This window comes from Plectropomus leopardus, chromosome 3 (genome assembly GCF_008729295.1).
Source record: "Plectropomus leopardus isolate mb chromosome 3, YSFRI_Pleo_2.0, whole genome shotgun sequence".
Taxonomy (NCBI): Eukaryota; Metazoa; Chordata; class Actinopteri; order Perciformes; family Serranidae; genus Plectropomus; species Plectropomus leopardus.
Genome location: NC_056465.1, coordinates 1,063,226 through 1,083,288, shown reverse-complemented (window position 1 = coordinate 1,083,288; position 20,063 = coordinate 1,063,226). Strand labels below are relative to the sequence as shown.

The following is a 20,063-nucleotide window of genomic DNA, read 5'->3' as shown; positions in this document are numbered from 1 at the left end:
TGGGTGCTCTGGTGGCTTGGGTCTTGGCCTGCTTACCCCTGGGAGTTTGGGGGGTGTTGTTTCGCCCCCCCCTGTCAACTACAAATCTACTACATCCAATGACAAACCCTCACACACAGACATACAGACACACAGACACACACACACACACCCACAGTGACACTGAGTTGGGCATCACAGAAAGTTTTGTTTAAAAAAACAAAACACACCCGAACTTCGAGGTTGAGCGTCTATAAGACCAGCAGCCCAAATTAGCAGCTCCCCTCAGTTTATTTTTAAAGCCACAGTAATTGGCTATTCTTGTTTTGAGTTATAAGTGATAAAGGGGCAGATAGTATGCCTAGTATTCAACAAAGGAAGTCAATCTTGGGGCGCTGGCCAGCTGAGTGGATAGAGAGTCACCCCATGTGCAGGGGTTGTATCCTCACTGCAGCGGCCGCAGGTTTGTTTAGTTTAGTTTATTCAGGTTTTAATGGCATACATAACCCGTTTGATTGCGTAGAGTGGTTTTATATGTTTAAAGTTCTGAAACACTTCAGCTTTGGCAAGTACTGTATTTAACTGACTGCATAAGACTCCTGTATGATAACCCTAGAGCTAGAGTGAGTACTAATGGAACTATATCAAACCCCTTTGCTATCGGACATGGTACTACACAAGGCTTTATCCCCTCTGATCTTTGCTTTTATCTTGGAACCACTGACTCAAAAAATCAGAGAGGACAATAACATAAGCAGAACCTTGATTGGAAATACTAGACACAAAGTAACTTTATATGCCGATGATATCATCCTATTTTTAACCCACCCCGACATCTCAGTTAAAGTCTTATTAAACCTAATTGATGGCCTCAGTAGTTTTTTAGGCTACAAAATTAGAATTAAATTAATTAAATTATTAAATTAAATACCTCAGAATCCTTAGCAACCTGTACAAACTCATTTACCCTTATTACAGAAGATTGAAAAAGATTTAATGAGATGGACAACTCTACCTTTCAGTCTAATGGGTAGAGTAAATGTAATTAAACTGAACATACTCCCCAGAGTCATGTACTTATTTCAATCAATCCCAACTGGCCTTCTGGATTTCTTTTTCAATAGATACAATAAAATAGTGGGGAAATGCATATGGACTAACAAGGTCCCAGCAATTAAAAGATAAACCCTCTGTTCCAATAGAAATTGGAAGCTTGGGACTCCCTGATATGCAGCTGTACTATTGGGCCGCCCCGCTTAGACCAATGTTTTACTGGTCTGGAGAAGGTGAAACCCCCTCCTGGACACAGATAGAAAGTCTAATAAATCTATTTAATCTATTAAACAGGCAAGACCTTTTGCATATCCCGTACTGTTTTAACATTAAAAATGTAAAGAAGTATGGGCCTACAGATAACCCAATAATAATCCACTCAATTAAAATTTGTGGAAAAGTCAATCATTATTTAGAACACGAGACTCCTCTGTCTCCACTTACACCTATAATGTCTAATTCCTCTTTAGAATTTGTCCCAAAAGACCAGGGTTTTAAAGTATGATCCCAAAATAATATAACTAAAATTGGTGACCTGTAAGATGGTGACACACATGTCATTCCAGCAATTGTAAGATTCTTGCCAAATACCGGGTACACACTTTTATAGGTATCTACAATTGCAACACTTTATACGCTCACTATTACGTAGATCCCTGGAAAAACCAAAGCTTTCATAACTGGAATCATTATTAACCCAAGGAATTAATCACAAACATATTTTATTGACCTATAACCTCTTAATGGCACATAGCAAAGCCAACACCAATCTGGTTACAGAGAGATGGGAGCGTGATCTTAGAATGCAGTTCAACAATGATCAGTGGTCTCTACTGTTAACAGATGCACAAAAAGACTTTATTAGTGTGAGATACAAAATCCACAGGTTTTTTATACTCCTGAAAAAAATAGCTGCTTCAAGAGCAATACATCTCCAGATGTGAACGTGTACTGCTCCACTAATTATTATTATTTTATTATTTATGTGTGTATATGTTTGGATGTATATATATATATGTGTGTGTGTGTGTGTATATGTATATATGTATGTAGGTGAGATAACATCAGAATTCACAGTACTTTCAAGGGAGCCGAGGAAAACTCATCCGCCATGAGTGGTTTCATCGAGATGGTACTGAAAGAGAAGCTTGAAATTTCACCCTCCAGATAGCAATAATATGCTACTGCTGCAGATTGAAAGGGCGCACCGGGCACTGCGTCCTTGACCCGTCCGTGACACACTGCCAAGATCAGTAGTGGTCAAGTTTCGAGCTATCAGACCAAAGAGGATATCGAGAAGGCAGCTTGGCAGAAACAGGGCTTTGTACTTCAGGGGAAGAGGGTAAATATAGACCATGATTTTGCTCCAAAAGTACTGAAAAAACGCAAGGTATATGCGGAGGCAAAACGAGTCCTGAAGAAAAACAAGATACGCTTTCAGACTCCTTTGCTTGCAAAGTTGAGAGTCTTTTATCAAGATGAGAGCAGAGGCTAAGAGGAGGCAACCAAAGACATGGCAGCGAGGTGTCTCCTGGTTAAAGTGTTCAAGCCCCCGGAGACCGTGACAGAGAGGATCAGACAGCTGACCTGGCACACGGCCACCCAGGGAAGGGAGACTGAACTCGCCACACCAAGTGAAGGATACAAGAGGAAGCTGGACGCTTTTAGGAGAAGTTAGATGTTTTTGACTTATCAGTATAAGGATGATTACTCCACGCTCACGAATGAGGTACATTCATGTCTTAGTAAAACTCAACCTGAGGGTGAGTGTAAATGTAAGACAGCATTTCCTTCCTAATAACTGGACTCGTTAAACACGAAGGGGGGAGCCTATGTTTATTTTGTCTATTTGTAACGTTTTAGTACAAAACTGGGACTCACAGAGAAAAGCACCAAACACCGATCACAGTTTATCAAATCCATATCTTTACTGAAGACAACAGGGGTCATTCACTTGTAGGCAGTCGGCGAAGGCAAAAAAGTCCATTCAGGGAAATCACAAAAAGTAACAAAGTCCAAAGTCCAAAATCCAAGAACTGGGTAGAACTGGGTAAGCAAACACAATGAAAGGCTGGAAAGCATGAACACACTGGGGTGACAAAGACAATCTGGCAACTGAAAGGAGGAAACACAGGGCTTTAAATACACAAAGGCTGATTACTAACTGCAGACAGGTGGGTTAAACAAAACACAGGTGAAACACATGAAGCAATCAAAAAAGGCGGGAAAACTCAGGAAGTAAAAGTTGCACTAAACACAATGAGAACACATATAAAAATAAAATAGGAGGTGGACTCAAACACATGAACAGAGACCTGACAGAATATCACACTATGTTTTTAAAATGTATTTATTTTTTATCATTATCTCTCCTCACAATTGGACTTTGTCTCCTAGTTTGCATATTATTGTTATTGTTATGCATACTTACTAATTTAAGTAAAAATTATAAGAAGAGGGGTAACAGCTATGGTGCTTTTCCACTCACTGCTCCTAGAAAAGGGCCCTCTATCCCTATTGGAGAGAAAGCTTATCCCTCAAAACCATCACAACACCTTGTGTTACTATTTCTTATAACCTGTTTTATGTTCCAAAGTTTTATTTCAGTGTTGGAATTATGTGTGTGTTTGTGTAGCAAAAGGGGCAAGGATACCATAAAATCATGTCAGAAATCAATATTAAAGAACTACAATGGCTAAAAGTTTAATTAAAATAATATCATACAACATGAATGGTATTCTCAATTCCATGAAGAGGAGTCACATTTTAAGGAAGTTAAAAAGAGAAAAGGCAGGAATGTTTTTTTCTCCAGGAGACCTATTTCTCAGAACTAAACATGCCAAACTAAAAAGAGTTGGTTTTAAATAAGTCTTCTCAGCTTCTTATAAATCTGGACCCAGAAGGGACATTGCAATTATGATAGAAGAGAGGTTAAACTTTGAGGTACAGATCGAAATTAAAGACAAGGAGGGTAGAAACATTATGGTAGGTGGCAGGCTAGAGGGGACTGAAATAACCTTTCTGAATTTATGTATATCCCGGAGAAAATGGGGCCTTCTTTAAGCAAATTTTTGATCTAATATCAACCAAGTCTCATGGCCTGGTTGTCTGTTGATGTGATCTGAATGTTACATTAAATCCTAAATTAGATTCATCAATGGGACCCAGTTCTCAAAGCAGCTGACTCTGTAGAAAAATCAACAGTATAATGCAAGAATTAGGTATAATTGATGTCTGGGGGGAATTTAATCCGTTGGCAAAACATTTTACTTTTTATTCATCTTCCCACGCTGCCTACTCATGAACTTGACTTTTTCTTAATATTGAACAAGGACATGCATGCTGTTAGATGTAGATGTCTCCAGATGTAAAAACTTATACAAAATATTAGCCAGAAGATGAGAGAATCTCTTACCAGGGATTATAAATGGAGATCAAAATGGGTTCATCGTGGGTTGTCATGGTTTTCATAATGTTAGAAGGGTTCTAAACATTTTGCTTGCCCTACATAAAGAAGCAGATACACCATCTCTGTCATTAGATGCAGAGAAAGCTTTTGACAGGGTTAAATGGGCATACTTATTCAAACTACTAGTTAGGTTTGGGCTAGGTGGCAATTTCTGTAAATGGGTGAGACTTTTGTATAAAGAACCTTATGCAGAAATAGTTACTAATAACAATACATCCAAACCAATTAGAATAAGAAGGAACATAAATTAAACCACAGTGAGCAAACTTTTATAGACGCTTGTTTTCTATAAGCCAAGAGGAGTATAGCATTAAGCCATAAGAACCCAGACCCATTTTTCTTTAAGGGAAAACTATGCTGGATATAAAACAGACCAGGTGGACCACATAGAACATCATTTCTGATGTTATTTTGTAACAACACCACCTGGTGTCCAAGAGCTGTAATGTGACATATATGTTACATTGGGCCTTTCTAGGAAATTTATTATAGATTATATATGTTATTTGAAAATAAATCCACTTGACAGTTTCTTCTTTAGAAACACAGAGTTGGCTTTTTTTATTTGCATTTTCACAATATAAATCAAAATTACTTCTTTGTTAATAAGGTTTAGCAACAAATTATTATTCGAACATGTGCAAAAATGTGCAAACTGAAAAATAAAACAATAAACCAACCTCATATTAGAGGTCTTTTCAATAATATGCTACTGCTGTAGAAAACTGAACAACATATGAGGTAAACTTAAGACTTTGCAGAAACAAAACACTGGAGGGAACCTGAACATCTGTATCATCTACACCATGCCTGAACTATTCTTTGTCAGTCTAGGCTGTATGGTAACATTTGAAACAATTTCTGTCCTCAGTGAAACAAAGTCGCACATTGCATCTGTCACAGAGGGTGGTGGTTGCATTGATTTTGCACAATTTGCAGCGGCCACATTTGTCACGTTTCACAGGCCAGTGTACAATGTTGTCAGTGTGAACATCAGCTGGGACTCCAACACGAATTCTCTTGAGTGGTGGTGGAGGAGATGGGGTGTCAAGGCTGTTGCACACTGAGTAGTTTACAGTCATGGCAGTAGTTTAGCCATGCATTGACAAGGCCTAGCATGATGGTTTGCCAGAACAGGTAGAGGTACCATCTCCGTGACCTCAGGTGCGACGCATGCATCATGGAGGTCTAGTCCCCCCCCATGAATTTGTTGTACTCCTTGACAATGTGTGGCCTGTTGACCTCTGCAAATGCCTTGTCTGATTTGCTCCAGCGTCGTGCTTTGTCAGTTGCACTGTATGATGAGATCAGGGTGACAGATTTGATGTCGTACCACTTGACAATGACAATAGGTTCCTCTTTCTCCACCCTGGCATCAAAGGATCCTCTGCCTCTCTTAGCAAGACTTTTTCCATCTTCAAGCTGACAACCAGCCAAGGGATTGCTACAGAGGGTTCCTACAAAGTAGATCTGTCGCTGATGAAGCTTATGCACCAGTTGTACTGAAGAAAAAAAGTTGTCAGCACATACTTTTTAGTTCTGGTTTGATGGGAGTGTTTCACAGAGTTTGACCACAACATCGCCACCTATGCCAAGTGAGGTTTTCTTCCCAGTACCACCTTCATAGAGCATGAAATCATAGAGAATTCCAGAGGAAGAGCAGCAAGCCCAAATTTTCAATCCCCAAGGATGGGACTTGCCTTTCACATACTGTCTTATTGGGCTGTGTGTCCCTCTGAAGGACACCATTTGTTCATCAATGGAGTTGTACTCCTCTGGTGTGATTTCCAGGCATTGTTTGCGAAACAGATCAAGCCATGGGCGGATCTTCCAACACTTGTCCTGTACACGCTTGTTTGGCAAGTCAGAGTTGTAAAATGTAAAGATGCCAGCAGGGTCTGCGTGACATGTTGTCAGCCACCATAGGACACCTTGTATCATTTTCCCAGTATGAACGATTTCCTGGCATTTGGCAAAGACCCATGCGCAGGTAGAGGCCAATCAGTATTTCCAGTTCTTTAACAGTGGTGTTAGCATTGATTTGACATTCAGATTTTTGCATGCTGTACAAATTTGTTCATTCGGCAACTCAAGCATTTCTGGTGTTATGAACTTTCTGAAATACTCAAGGGGGGTAGGAAGATCACCTGGAGGTGTGACACTTTCTCCTTTGAATGTGCACTCAGGGCCTTCGAAAGTTTTTTTTTTTCTCCAAGTAAACTTTTTTTTTTTTCTTGGACAGATGTATTTTGCGGCCCTGGGTCCATGTTTGACTGTGGTACTTCTTCTAAATCATTAGAATCACTACTGTCTGAATCGCTAAAATCACTTGACTCATCATTCTCTATCTCATTTTTGCTGGGAGTGTAATCAGGGTGCTCAGGGTCTTCATCCAAGCTAGTTTTACATCTGTCAAAATCACTGTCCTCTCCAGTGATGATCTGAAGTGCATCCTGAACACTGTACTGTTTCTGCTTATTCATACTACAAAATAAAAAAAGATATTGAAACAGGACCAACATAGGATAATAAAATCCTGTTTGTGTGTTTGTATATTTATTTACCAAGAAGTGTTTCAGCTAAAGAGAAGGTGCAGACTAAGCTTAATTATTTGAGCAACTCCCTGCCATTTTTCTTATTGTGATAAATACGTCACATGGCATTTTCTGCGACAGTTTTTTGTTTTTTTAGGTTAGGCCTGATGTGACATGTATGTCACACCGATTTTTCCTAAACTTGTTATATATCAATTTGTTTAAGGAATTTGGTCAGAACAGCATAAAAGTGATCTTGGACATGTTATTAAAGGATTAAAATTGTTACATGGGTTGAAACATACCTTTGCTGTCAAAAAAAAATTAAATTAATTAAATTAGCTAGTTTCCCCTTACGTGCTCACCAGGCATGCCACCATTTTGGAAGTGATGTCCTGGGGACAACCAATCACATACTGTCACATGACTTTGCCAGTATGTTAAGTGGATGTCACTTTGGGACTGCATCAGTTAAATTCAAACATAAAGCTCTACTGGGAACTTTCCACAGCATTTAAAGGGTGTGTGACACCTGTGTCACCATGGGTCCTTATAGGACATTGAAAAGCACTCAGAGACCAAGTATTAGACTCTGGCTTAAAGAAATGACTGTTTGTTTGCCTTTGGAATTACATATACACTGAAAGATAAATAAGATGTGTTTCACAGTATATGGGGCCCTTTTATTAGGTATCTGAAGCTCCAGGACTCATCCTCAATGCTGAACACACCTGGGGAAACATAATTTCAGCCTCTGCAATACCATCCACTTAATTCTGATGCATTTAAAACAACTATGTTTTTCAGTAACCCATTTTGATGTGTAGTACCCCCAATGTGTTTTTTAGATGCGTGGGTGCACGTGCGTATGTATGTGCATATATATACATATTTTCATTTGTGTGTGTGTGAGCATATGTGTGTGTGTATGCATATACGCACATATATACTTACTATTACTATTGTATTATAATTTGCTATTCTCTTATTTTTTTATTTTTGCAGGCTCTGTTTCATGTGTATGCATTTGTATTTATGTAGATAGAAAAAAAATATCTTTTATTTATTTATTTTTCTTCTTAGTAGAGGTATATGTTTGTGTACAGGAACATGTGGGTATGAGTGCATGTATGTAGATATGTATGCAGGTGCGTTTGTATCTGTATGTGTCTACATATATATGAGCGTGTGCATGTGTGTATGGGCATGTATGTGTATATGTGTATGCATCTATATATAGATAGATAGATATAGATGTCTTTACCATCTCTTTGTTGGTATAATTTTTTAAAAAACTCAATAAAATGAATGGCAAAAAATAGAAATCTACACTTAAAAGTTTTCAAAATTTAAAGGTGCAGTATGGCCCAGCAATGATTTATTGTGATATATACAGCTAAGATATTACATTAATAAGAAAATAAGCCAAGAAAATCTGGAAAAATTCAGATATGGCTTTAGCATATTAAGAAACATCTCAGCATACAGATCGGAACCAGGCAAGATTTAAGTGGGGTTAGCACATCATATAAGAAAAATGGGAAAATGAGGGCAACTTTGTTATGTCAACAGAGGAGTGGGAAAACCTAAATGATAAGCAATGGAAGTCTACTAACTCATTGTCCTAGAGAAAGTTTATTTGGAAAAACCTTGTTAGATTCTTTAAAACACCAGCATTAAAGAATACAGACAGACAGACAGCTTGTTGGAGAGGCTGTGGGACAAAGACAGCAAATCCTTATCATGTCTTTGGGGATTGCACAGAGATTAAAATATATGGAAGTCAATCCGAGACAGCATGGAAAAGTTTTACAAATTAAGATTGAGTTCTGTTTTAATGTTTTGTATTTGAGAATGATACCACCTCAACTACAGGGCTTTTGGTAGTCAGTAAAGAGGCAATTACAAAAAAGTGGTCAAAGACCACCTGGGCTGACAGACTGGTACAGTGTGATGCATGACACTTTTGTAATGGAAAAATTAACATTTACTCTGAGACTCAAAAGTGATGTATTTGAAAAATGTTGGAAAGGATGGACTGAGTTCATAAATTCACAGATCAGATTTTAGGCAATAAGCCGAAACTGTATTGTAACCTCTCTGGTCCACTGTGTGTACACAAATACCACTTTTATTTTTGTAATATGTCTGTTTTTCTTTTGTTTTCCATTTTCTGTTACTTAAGAGAAAGTATATTGTTAAATGCTGTACACCACCTTTGACTTGAATAAAAATAAAATAAAACATAAAGCAAAACAAAAAACCACACCCACCATATTTTATAGTAGTGACACCAAATGGTGAAAAGGATGGAAGTAAGTCTCATTGTCGAAAATACTGAAGCTTTTCAACTTCATCAGCTTATACTGTTTGAAGGATAGAAGCATGGTAAATTGAAAATGCTGAGATGTGTTTACAGATTTGTGAAGCGCACTGATACAATTTACATCGATCCATGTAACCAGCACATCTCTTGTCGGCTATGCCCATCACATGTTCTGAAATGTGAATACTACAAGAATATGTATAATTCTTTGTATGGAGCAGCTTGTCTCATGAATCACAGATCATGTCCTTCCAAAATGTAATGAATGATAATTGCAAAGATTGTAACAGCTTTTGGATGATTGTGGACATACCGATCCTTATTTACAGACAAAGCTTATCTATAGTCGACAGTTTTTATTAGATGTGAGAAACCGCTGCAGCAATCACCAACTGAGACCAGCTGGTCCAGCTGAGCAAGCTCATTTTCCTTTCAAAGGGGGCCTGCACGAGACCACGGCTCGCCTAGAGACACGCTTAAGAGGAAGTCTCACAAATGCTGCAACAGGTCACAAAAGAGGGGTGGTGAGTATGACACAAGTCTGCTGTTTTACTGATGGAGATAGTCTTTTTGACCTATATTCAATCAAATGCAGTACATAGGCAAGATATTTTATTTCCAAGCCAATAAAGTTTATTGTTTTTTGTAAGTATACACACATTCTGATTTTGATGCCTGCAACAGGTTCCAAAACAGTTGGGACAGGGGCTTGTTTACCACTGTGTGTTATTACCTTTTCCTTTAACAACAGTAAGTATGTGTCAGGGAACTGAGGATGCTAATTGTTAAAGTACTCAAAGTGATTTTTTTTCCCATTCTTGCTTGTTTTGAAGCTTCAGATGCTCAACAGTCCAGGGTCACTGTTGTCAGAATTTGTGCTTCACAGTGCACCATACACATTCAGTGGGAGTCAGGTCTGGACTACAGGCAGGCAGGTCAGTCTAATAGATGCACTCCTTTACTACGAAGCCACGCTGTTGGAACACGTGCAGAATGTGTCTTATTGTCTCACTGGAATAAGCAGGGGACATCCCTGAGAAAGACATCACCTGGATGGCTTCATATGTTGCTCCAAAATCTGTATGGACCTTTCAGCATTCTTGGTTTCCTCACAGATGTGCAAGTTACCCATGATGCCATGGGCACTAACAGCCCCCCCACACCATCACAGATGCTGGCTTCGAACTTTGAGCTGCTTAAGATCAAAATGGTCCTTTTCCTTTCTAGACTGGAGGACATGATGTCCATAATTTCCAAAAGCAATTTGAAATCTGGACTCATCAGACAACAGCACACTTTTCCACTTTGTGTCAGTCCATCTCAGATGAACTAGGGTCCAGAGAAGTTGGCCATGTTTCTGGATGTTGTTGATATTTGGCTTTCACTTTGCATGGTAGAATCTGAGCTGGAGTTTGTAGATGCAGTGATGAACTGTGTTTACGGACAATGGTTTTCCGAAGTGTTCCTGACCCCATGCAAGAAATATCCTTCATACAGTCATGTCCATTTCAAATGCAGAGCAGTCTGAGGGGTTAAAGGTCACAAGCATTTAATATTGGCTTTTGGCATTGCCCCTTTTCTGCAGAGATTACTCTGTTTTACTATAATTTTTTTCCCTGATATAGGGTTTTTTACAGATGAGTTTTTCCATAGTCGATGTGAGGGTCTAAGGACAGAGGGATTTCGTATGCTGGAAAGCCCTCTAAGGCAAATTGTGATTTTGTGATAATGAGCTTTATAGATAAAATTGAAAACTGAAATTTAATCTTTTAATATTATGGATTTTAGATGTTTAAAACCCCAACATTTGTTGGAGTTGTGTGTCAAGAAATGCTGTTCTTAAACAGTTGGACTGTTGCCCACCCCTTAACATGAAAAAACTTGTTGGTGAACAGCTGAACTTTTCAAGGTTGTTCCTTCATACCAAATCATGATTATTAAATCTGTTACCAGCTAATCTCTTAACCTGTGGAATGTTCTGAACAGATGTTTGTTGAGAATTCCACAGCTTTCCAGTCTTTAGTTGCTCCCATCTAAACTTTTTTGGAGTGTGTTACAGCCATCAAATTCAAAATTAATGTATATTTGCAAAAACCAATGAAGTTCATTAGTTTGAACATTAAATAACTTGCCAATCTATTGTATTCAACTAAATGAAGGTTGAACAATATTTCCAAATCTTTGTACTGTTTTTATTTACATTTTAAACAGCATCCCCATTTTTTTGAAGTGGAGTTGTCGAAAAAAAAAAAAAAAAAACAGGCAAAGGAGGAAATAAAGGTCTATCTCTAATATTAACAGTTTTTAAATGAAGTTCAGTTTTCTCTGCAGGTAAAATTTGAAATCAATTTTATATTTAATGCTAGTGACAGTTAAGCCAATCTTAGCAGTACTGGAGCTGAAACTTTCCTCAGGCCTGTTTGTTTGGTGCACAGAGCTGTGGGGCCTCAGGCTGTGTTTACTGCTGACAATATTTATGTGGCACGATAAGTATAATGGGTTCCTAAGTGGTTTGAAAAAGGCTGCCAGTCTGACAGCCCTTTTGTGTTGTGTTTGTCTGTCAATTAGAGTGTCAATTTAGTAAATGTGTTTGGGCACCATCTTGCTGCCGGCAAAGAACAGAGGTGTGTCTCATACCTACAGGAGGTTTTTCTGCCAAAATCCCTTTCACAACATTCCTGCTCAGTAAAACACCATCACACAGAGAGACTGGTATCTATCTGGGACTGGGACATCTATCAGTCAAGCCACACACATACATTCTGTTTAATCACACAGGAAGCTCAGCTCTCAGCTGTGTCTGTTGTAGTCTGTCAATGTAGCAGATTGTATCTTTGGTAGAGATATAATCCAAGGCATAACATGAAATAAACTGTTTTGACTGAATTCATGGTGAGATTCCCAGACAATACACCAGCTAGTGATATGGACTAAGTTTGAAATGCAAGCAAAATGACAGCATAGCAAGAGGGAACTTACAAACTTATTTTATCATTTTTGCCATTCCTTTTTTTCCTGTAGCTGTGCTATTGTATGCAGCAAACCTAGTTTGTTTGCTGCTCTGATGCTCCGAGTTAAAAGTTGGTGTAGCTACTTTTGAACTACACACTGGAATTATGACCTCTTCTACTGCTGTCCACTGTAACTGACTCTTCCGCTGACTGCAGTGTCAGCAGTCCGAAAGGAGAAGCTGAACCCCACTATCAGGTAAAAATTATGTTAAATACATACAAATAAATGACACGACTCACTAAACCAATGGTAAATGGCCTGCGGTTAAATAGTGCTTCTCAAGTCATTTGACCATTTAAAGTACTTTTAGACATCATGTTACACTCACTGAGGCTACTCACTTTGCAGCTTTCCAAAATACAGCAGCTGCTGTCTGGTACATAATCTATATGATTATTACCAATAGAGAAATACATATTCTAACCAAAAATTACTAAAAATTTTGTCACCTGTTTTTTTTTATTATTCTTTGAAGTGTCTATTTTAAGATTCTGCCAGGTCCCAAGGTGACATAATGTCCCATGGGGTTTGTTTTTCACCCTTTATTACACCTTTCCCGAACCCGATCCTGAAAAAGAAAAAAAATGAAAATGGCAAAACCTTTGAAATTAACAGCATACAAAGACAAATGAACACATTTTTCCATACAATTCTGACCTGAGGAATTCAATAAAATTATTATTTTTAGAATTCAAATACATCTTGACTCTACATAGGGACAAATGAAGCAAAAAAAAACACGCGTCTATATTTTCCTTATATATTGATAACCTAAGGCCCACTGTTGTAAAATTGTGAAAAAGCTGCATATGCACTCACACAATGAAAGAGCTCCAGCCCTCTAGGGGCGCTGAGCTCGGGTAAAGTTGGAAAGATATTGACACATTTGATCTCAGGGGATCAATAACGCAAGTATGATTGAAGGGAGACCTCTAGTGGTTGTAGTGAATTTCATGACTGTACAATAAATAACTGAAGATAATCGGTATTATTTCCAATAATAATTCCTAGAGCACAATTTATTTTTTTAAGTAAAAGTCATGACACTGCACTGCACAGCAGTGACATTATTGAATTACTAAAAATCCCCTGTATACATACAAAGGCACACATTTCCCTAACTAAGTACTGTAGCATAATCACTCGTAGACCATTGATGTGTGAGGTAAATTTGGTGCTAATACACCATATAAAAATTTAGTTGTTGAATATTTTCGCTCTATGGTGTTGCACTTTATAGACGACCATCATCTACTAAGCACTCGCCTGACAGCCTGCTGCTCATTAAGACCGATGTAAATAGTTCAGCTTGAGGACAGCTATTTTAGATGAAAATGAGGGTGTATCTTGTTTTCAGTCCAACTGTGTTTCCCTTTGCATTTGTTTTCGTATATGTAGCGCGTTTCTCTATATGTAACTCATTCCAAAAGTACAGCAGCTGCTGTCTGGTACATAATCTATATGATTATTACCAATAGAGAAATACATATTCTAACCAAAAATTACTAAAAATTTTGTCACCTGTTTTTTTTCTTAATCTTTGAAGCATCTATTTTAGGATTCTGCCAGTTCCTAAGGTGAAATAATGTCCCATGGGGTTTATTTTTCACCCTTTATTACACCTTTCCCAAACCCGATCCGGTAAAAGAAAAAAGACTGAATTTAAACAAAAAATTGTGCAGGGGTCCAGTGTTCTCAGTACGGGGTTGTTTGGGAATGCAACCCAAAGCGGGTGATAAACTCCATCTAAAGGCTAAATACCGGCACAAGGCCAATAGTTGACAAGTACCTTAAGTTGAAAAGAAGTTCAAAGAGAGAGTTCAAGAGGACATGAAACTTGGTGGGTTGGGGATGGTCGCTTTGTGTGGGAGGATCCCCTTTTTTGGGACCTTTCCACGGTGTTGGCCTTACCCTCTGAATGCAACTGTCGACTGGAGTGTTCTGTCCTCAGTGCACTCCAACCGCATTCCGTCACCAGGGCAGAGTGTTGGGTGTGTAAAAGGCACCAGGGTTGAGCGGTGATGTTGGCAACCCACCCGACCCATCTTGAAACACAGATCAAAAGTTTGCTTGATCTTCATTTTCAATATGAATACAGAGCGTGAAAGTGGGGCCTCACGATCCCTCTGACTTTTGAGGTATTAAGCAGGAGGTGTCAGAAAAGTTACCACAGGTATAACTAGCTTGTGGCGGCTGAGGGTTCATAGTGGCGTAACTTTTTGATTCTTCAGTGTCGGGTCTTCCCATCATTTTGAAGCAGAATTCACCAAACAATGGATGTTCAACAATGAATAGGGAACGTGAGCTGTGTTTAGACTGTCATGAGACAGATTAGTTTTACCCTACAGACGATGCGTTGTTGCAATAGTAATCCTGCTCAGTACGAGAGGAACACTATAGTGCTGCCGATCTTCGGTTGGCCTTGGATGACAGGCCTTGGTCAGTCACCTGATCAGCAGTGTGACGGATCTTTGTGATCTGCCGTTCGTGACAAGGCTGAGGTGCGGAGGGATGATGGTTGTCCCTCTCCTATCTTGCATTGCATGTTTGTGGAGAACCTGATGCCTAATCACTTGCAGACAACCGGATTCTGGGTCAGGGTTTCATACGTAGCAGAGCAGCTGCCTGGCTATGATCTATTGAAAGTCAGCCCTTGATCCAAGTTTTTGTCAGCCGTGCACATGGGCCCCACCTACTACCACCCTCCATATAACTCCATCAGGTTACCAGGGGTGAGAGTCCATGGTGGCCAACAAGGGCAAACGTGCTGCATAAAGGGAAAGGAGTTACATATAGAGAGAAATGCACTGCATAAACAGAAACATGCTGCATAAACAGAAACATACTGCATAAACATGTGGCAGTATAGAGACCTGTGGGTGAGCCTGCCTAACTAGCAACACCACAGCCAACCACCAGAGGCGCACCCTCCTATAAAAGGGCCGATCCCTCCCTGCCAGCTCTCTTTCGCTGCTCCTGAGGGTGACGTCACTTCCGGGTTGGACCTTTGTGCTTGGACAGGTAACGCGGTTTGTCTGCTCACCTGCTGCTTTCGGCTCATGTGGCCAGGAGTTAATGTTTGTGTGTCATGCAGAGCGGCTGACTTGGGGCTTCCAGAGACTCCTGTGTGTGTGTGTCACCTAGATGGCTGCTGCGGTGGGTCATGACCGCAGCTAACAATTGCATGCTTGTAGGTGAACGCCAGTAGCTGCGTGATTCTCTCCCTTCCTCTGGTGTGTCATACCCAGCCGACCCCTGCTAACCGGTATGTTGCCTCCCGCATTCCTAATTGTTATAAGCACGTGTGAATGTGTAGATGATGATTTGTCGGGTCCTCAGATCCCAGCCGCCCAAGAGTGTATGAGCGTCAGCTGGCCAACAGTGCGCGAGTGACGTCGGCATCAGCTGATCGGGTGCGGGGGTTTAAAGCGACACATTGCCACAGCTACAGGGGGCAGCTGCTGCTTTTCATGCTTTGTTTTAACGCTGCTGCTTTTCTTGCTGTTTTGTCTCACCGCTGCTTGTCTTACCGCTGCTTTGCTTGCAGCTTTTTTTTTTGTTTTGTTTTATCGCTGCTGCTTTGTCCTTGTTTTAGATGCTGCTTTTGGTGCTATGCTTTCTGTTTTTGCCTTCCCTGTTTTTCTTTGCTTCTGCACCAAGGTTTTAATCACCATTTATTCACCAATTTTAATGTAGTGATTGAATAGTGGGGTTAGATCCCTCCCCACATTTGTTTATTTTTTTGTTTTTGTTCTCATTAATTACTTATTTAGTTTCTCTGCCTGTTTGCCTAGTTTGTTATCTAATTTCTTTGGTTTTGATATTTTGGTTGGGCAGAGGGTTTTTCTTTCAGTATTTGTCTTTATTTCTTTCATTTGTGGTTGGTAGGTTGTATTTGTTAGTTTCTGATTTGTATATAAGTTTTTGATATTTCTGTTCGTTGAATTTTGTTGCGACCCCACTGATTTTCTTTTGTTTTCCCTTTAGTTGCTGAGGTCCGGTGGTGGTGGTGGTGACCTGGTGGCGGGGTTCCCCCCTCCCTTCTCGTGTGCTGTGCTCCCCAGGGTTCTGGGTTTCCTCACAGAGTGTGTGCTGTGTGTGACTGTCACGTGTGTTTGGGTGTTTATATTTTTGGTTGGGGATTCTCCGTATCAGTCAGTAGCCCACGCACCCCGGTAAGCCTCAGCTTTAATTTAGTTCCCCCCGTTGATTTGTCCCTGTGTGAATGGTGTTTTTAGTGTTTTAAATCGATTGTTAAAATAAAGAATGCTTGTTTGAACGGAACCGTGTCTACTCTGCCTTGAGTAAAACGAACTGCGTGCCTTAAAGGTGAAATTGGTTTAAAACTAATTCCTGGGGCGAAACTCCCCAGGTGGCGTTGTTGGCAACAATATAGTTGAAGTGTACAATCTGACCAAAAACTCTCTGATACTCTCACACCCGTCTCTCGCCACAAACAGAAATGAGTTACATATAGAGAAACACGCTACATATACGAAAACAAATGCAAAGGGAAACACAGTTGGACTGAAAACGAGATACACCCTCATTTTCATCTAAAATAGCTGTCCTCCAAGCTGAACTATTTACATCGGTCTTAATGAGCAGCAGGCTGTCAGGCGAGTGCTTAGTAGATGATGGTCGTCTATAAAGTGCAACACCATAGAGCGAAAATATTCAACTAAATTTTTATATGGTGTATTAGCACAAAATTTACCTCACACATCAATGGTCTACAAGTGATTATGCTACAGTACTTAGTTAGGGAAATGTGCCTTTGTATGTATACAGGGGATTTTTAGGTAATTCAATAATGTCACTGCTGTGCAGTGCAGCGTCATGACTTTTACTTAAAAAAATAAATTGTGCTCTCGGAATTATTATTGGAAATAATACCGATTATCTTCAGTTATTTATTGTACAGTCTTGAAATTCACTACAACCACTAGAGGTCTCCCTTCAATCATACTTGTGTTATTGATCCCCTGAGATCAAATGTGTCAATATCTTTCCAACTTTACCCGAGCTCAGCGCCCCTAGAGGGCTGGAGCTCTTTCATTGTGTGAGTGCATATGCAGCTTTTTCACAATTTTACAACAGTGGGCCTTAGGTTATCAATATATAAGGAAAATATAGACGCGTGTTTTTTTGCTTCATTTGTCCCTATGTAGAGTCAAGATGTATTTGAATTCTAAAAATAAAATTTTTTATTGAATTCCTCAGGTCAGAATTGTATGGAAAAATGTGTTCATTTGTCTTTGTATGCTGTTAATTTCAAAGGTTTTGCCATTTTCTTTTTTTTTCTTTTTCAGGATCGGGTTCGGGAAAGGTGTTATAAAGGGTGAAAAATAAACCCCATGGGACATTATGTCACCTTGGGACCTGGCAGAATCTTAAAATAGACACTTCAAAGATTAAGAAAAAAACAGGTGACAAAATTTTTAGTAATTTTTGGTTAGAATATGTATTTCTCTATTGGTAATAATCATCATATAGATTATGTACCAGACAGCAGCTGCTGTATTTTTGGAAAGCTGCAAAACTTCTAGTTCTCAACTCAAGTTATTAAACCAAATGAATCATGTACCAGGACTCAGTGCAACATGAACTGACTTGACCCAAGTGGTTTGAATAGAACTCAAACAAGCCTGCATGAATGAGTCTAGATGAGTCTCTAACGTATTGTCTACCACATATGGTACAGACCTCATGGAAGGGCAATGCAAGTCCCAGTTCCAGCAAGCATGGAAGTACAGGAACTCAACTAACCGAGAAACAAAAGTGTCTTTTGTGCATTCCTGTTTGCTTTTCCACCAACTCTGAAGAAACAAGATGATAAGCACGTCAGAAACGGCATTTTAGATACAATTTTCACCCTCAAAAAAATAGAACATTCAGCCACTGAATTTACTGTGGAACAACTGTGATAGATGCATGAAGAAAGAGCTGGTAAAATCCCAGTGCACCTCCATCCAAAGTAATATCCATAAAATGAATTCATTTTCAATAATCAGTACATTTTGGATCATGTCAACAAATATGACATTTTGGTGGCATATTTATTTCTCACTGAGACCATTTCTTTCCACACACACACATACTGGCTGCCTTTTGCTCCGTGATTATCTGCACACACACTTTTTTAAACTGACTAGCCAAGAAGCAGACTAATCAAACTTGTTTTTAATATCAATGAAATAACAAGTAGGCCTGCTGTCTGTCCGTCCTCCTAATTCTGGTACTGTACTGGTTGTCCCTGTGGTGGGAACAGGTCACAACTCTCGTTAGAACTCAATCCATTACCAACACGTGGGACACTGTTGCACACTAACTAAACTGAGTTGACCTAAATAGTTAAAACTGAGGTAAAACAGTGTTACATGAACATAACAACCTCCTTCAGTTGGCAAGGTCAGGGAGGTGAGGACAGGCTGAGAGAAGGCATGAGTACACATGTGTGGCATGTGTAGAACATTAGTGAGAGTGCAGTCAGGTCTTACCCTCTAAGACAGTGAGCTTGGCGCTGGTATTGATCTCTCCCACACTGTTGGTGGCTGTGCATTCATAGATGGCTTCATCACGGTGGGTCCTGAGAGGCTGGATACGCAGCACGGATCCCGAGCCATCATCAAACTCAATCACCTGGCCAGAAACACAGCAGAGGAGGGTTAAAGTAATCACCTGTGACATTTTCATTCAAATTATGTCTGTTTTGCTTATCTCTGTTGCAGACCCATATAACATTATAGTGTTTCACCTAGGAGACAGCTTTCTCATGTGCCCAAAGAACAAAGACATTTCAAGGAAGTTCTACAGATAAATATTTGGAAAATATATATTTCATAGTTGGTCCAAAACAATTTTTCTGTTTTAACACAGCCCTCCTTTGAGTGAGGTCCACCAAAATTAAAACAAATAAGTCATTCTCTTTTGCTCTTCCTGGCTCTTGTCATTTGCTTGTATCCGTTTAGAGCACTGCACAGCTACAGTGGTAATCAGTGATTACAAAGGATGTCCTGATCTGATCTCAAACACTGGAGCAGGGCCGATCAAGGCATTTTTTTTTCCATCCAATCCTTCATTAACTTCCATGAAACTCTTCTACTCTATCTCCTCTCCTCCTCTATCTCTTACTCTGCTGAACTCCAATGTGTGTAAGAGCAAAAGCTACTCCCCCGCTTAACAACACAGCATAAACACAAAACGCAGCATGAGACTGTTCATTTAACTTATTTATTGAAGTTATGAGCACTCATTTCATTTCAGCTCAGTTTGAAAGTTTCATATTTTTCCTTCAGCTATAGCGCACAGTGTTTCTCAGTCCTACTCCAAGGAGAGACAGACAAGGTGTAGAGCTTTAACAACCTCACTTACCAAGCCACTGCAAGTATGCTACAACTAAAGCAATGTAAGCAAGAAGCCAACATGGCTTATGTATTAATGAAGTGTAATCATGAATAGACAATAATAAACAATTCCAAGTCCAACAAGATTAAAGTGAGGGTTTGTCATTGTACACTTTATTTTGTAAAATATGTAAAGAATAACAACAATAAGAAGAAACTAAAGCGGCAAGCAGCAAAGAATGGGCCCTCGCACCCCCCTGTATGTCGGGGTACTGGTGGGATTCCAGCTAATGCGCTTGCTTATTTCTGTGAAAGTCGGACAATACACACAAAGAGTTTGGACC

The 20,063-nt window shown here is 39.5% G+C and overlaps 1 protein-coding gene across 1 annotated transcript in view; it reads right to left on the bottom strand.

The window, feature by feature from the left end:
• Window positions 1-20,063, bottom strand: part of ptprfa (protein tyrosine phosphatase receptor type Fa) — a 223,900-nt gene that overhangs the window by 139,960 nt on the left and 63,877 nt on the right. Inside the window, 1 exon segment of the mRNA XM_042512701.1 lies at window positions 18,874-19,015. Within this exon segment, the coding sequence (XP_042368635.1) occupies window positions 18,874-19,015 (142 nt within the window).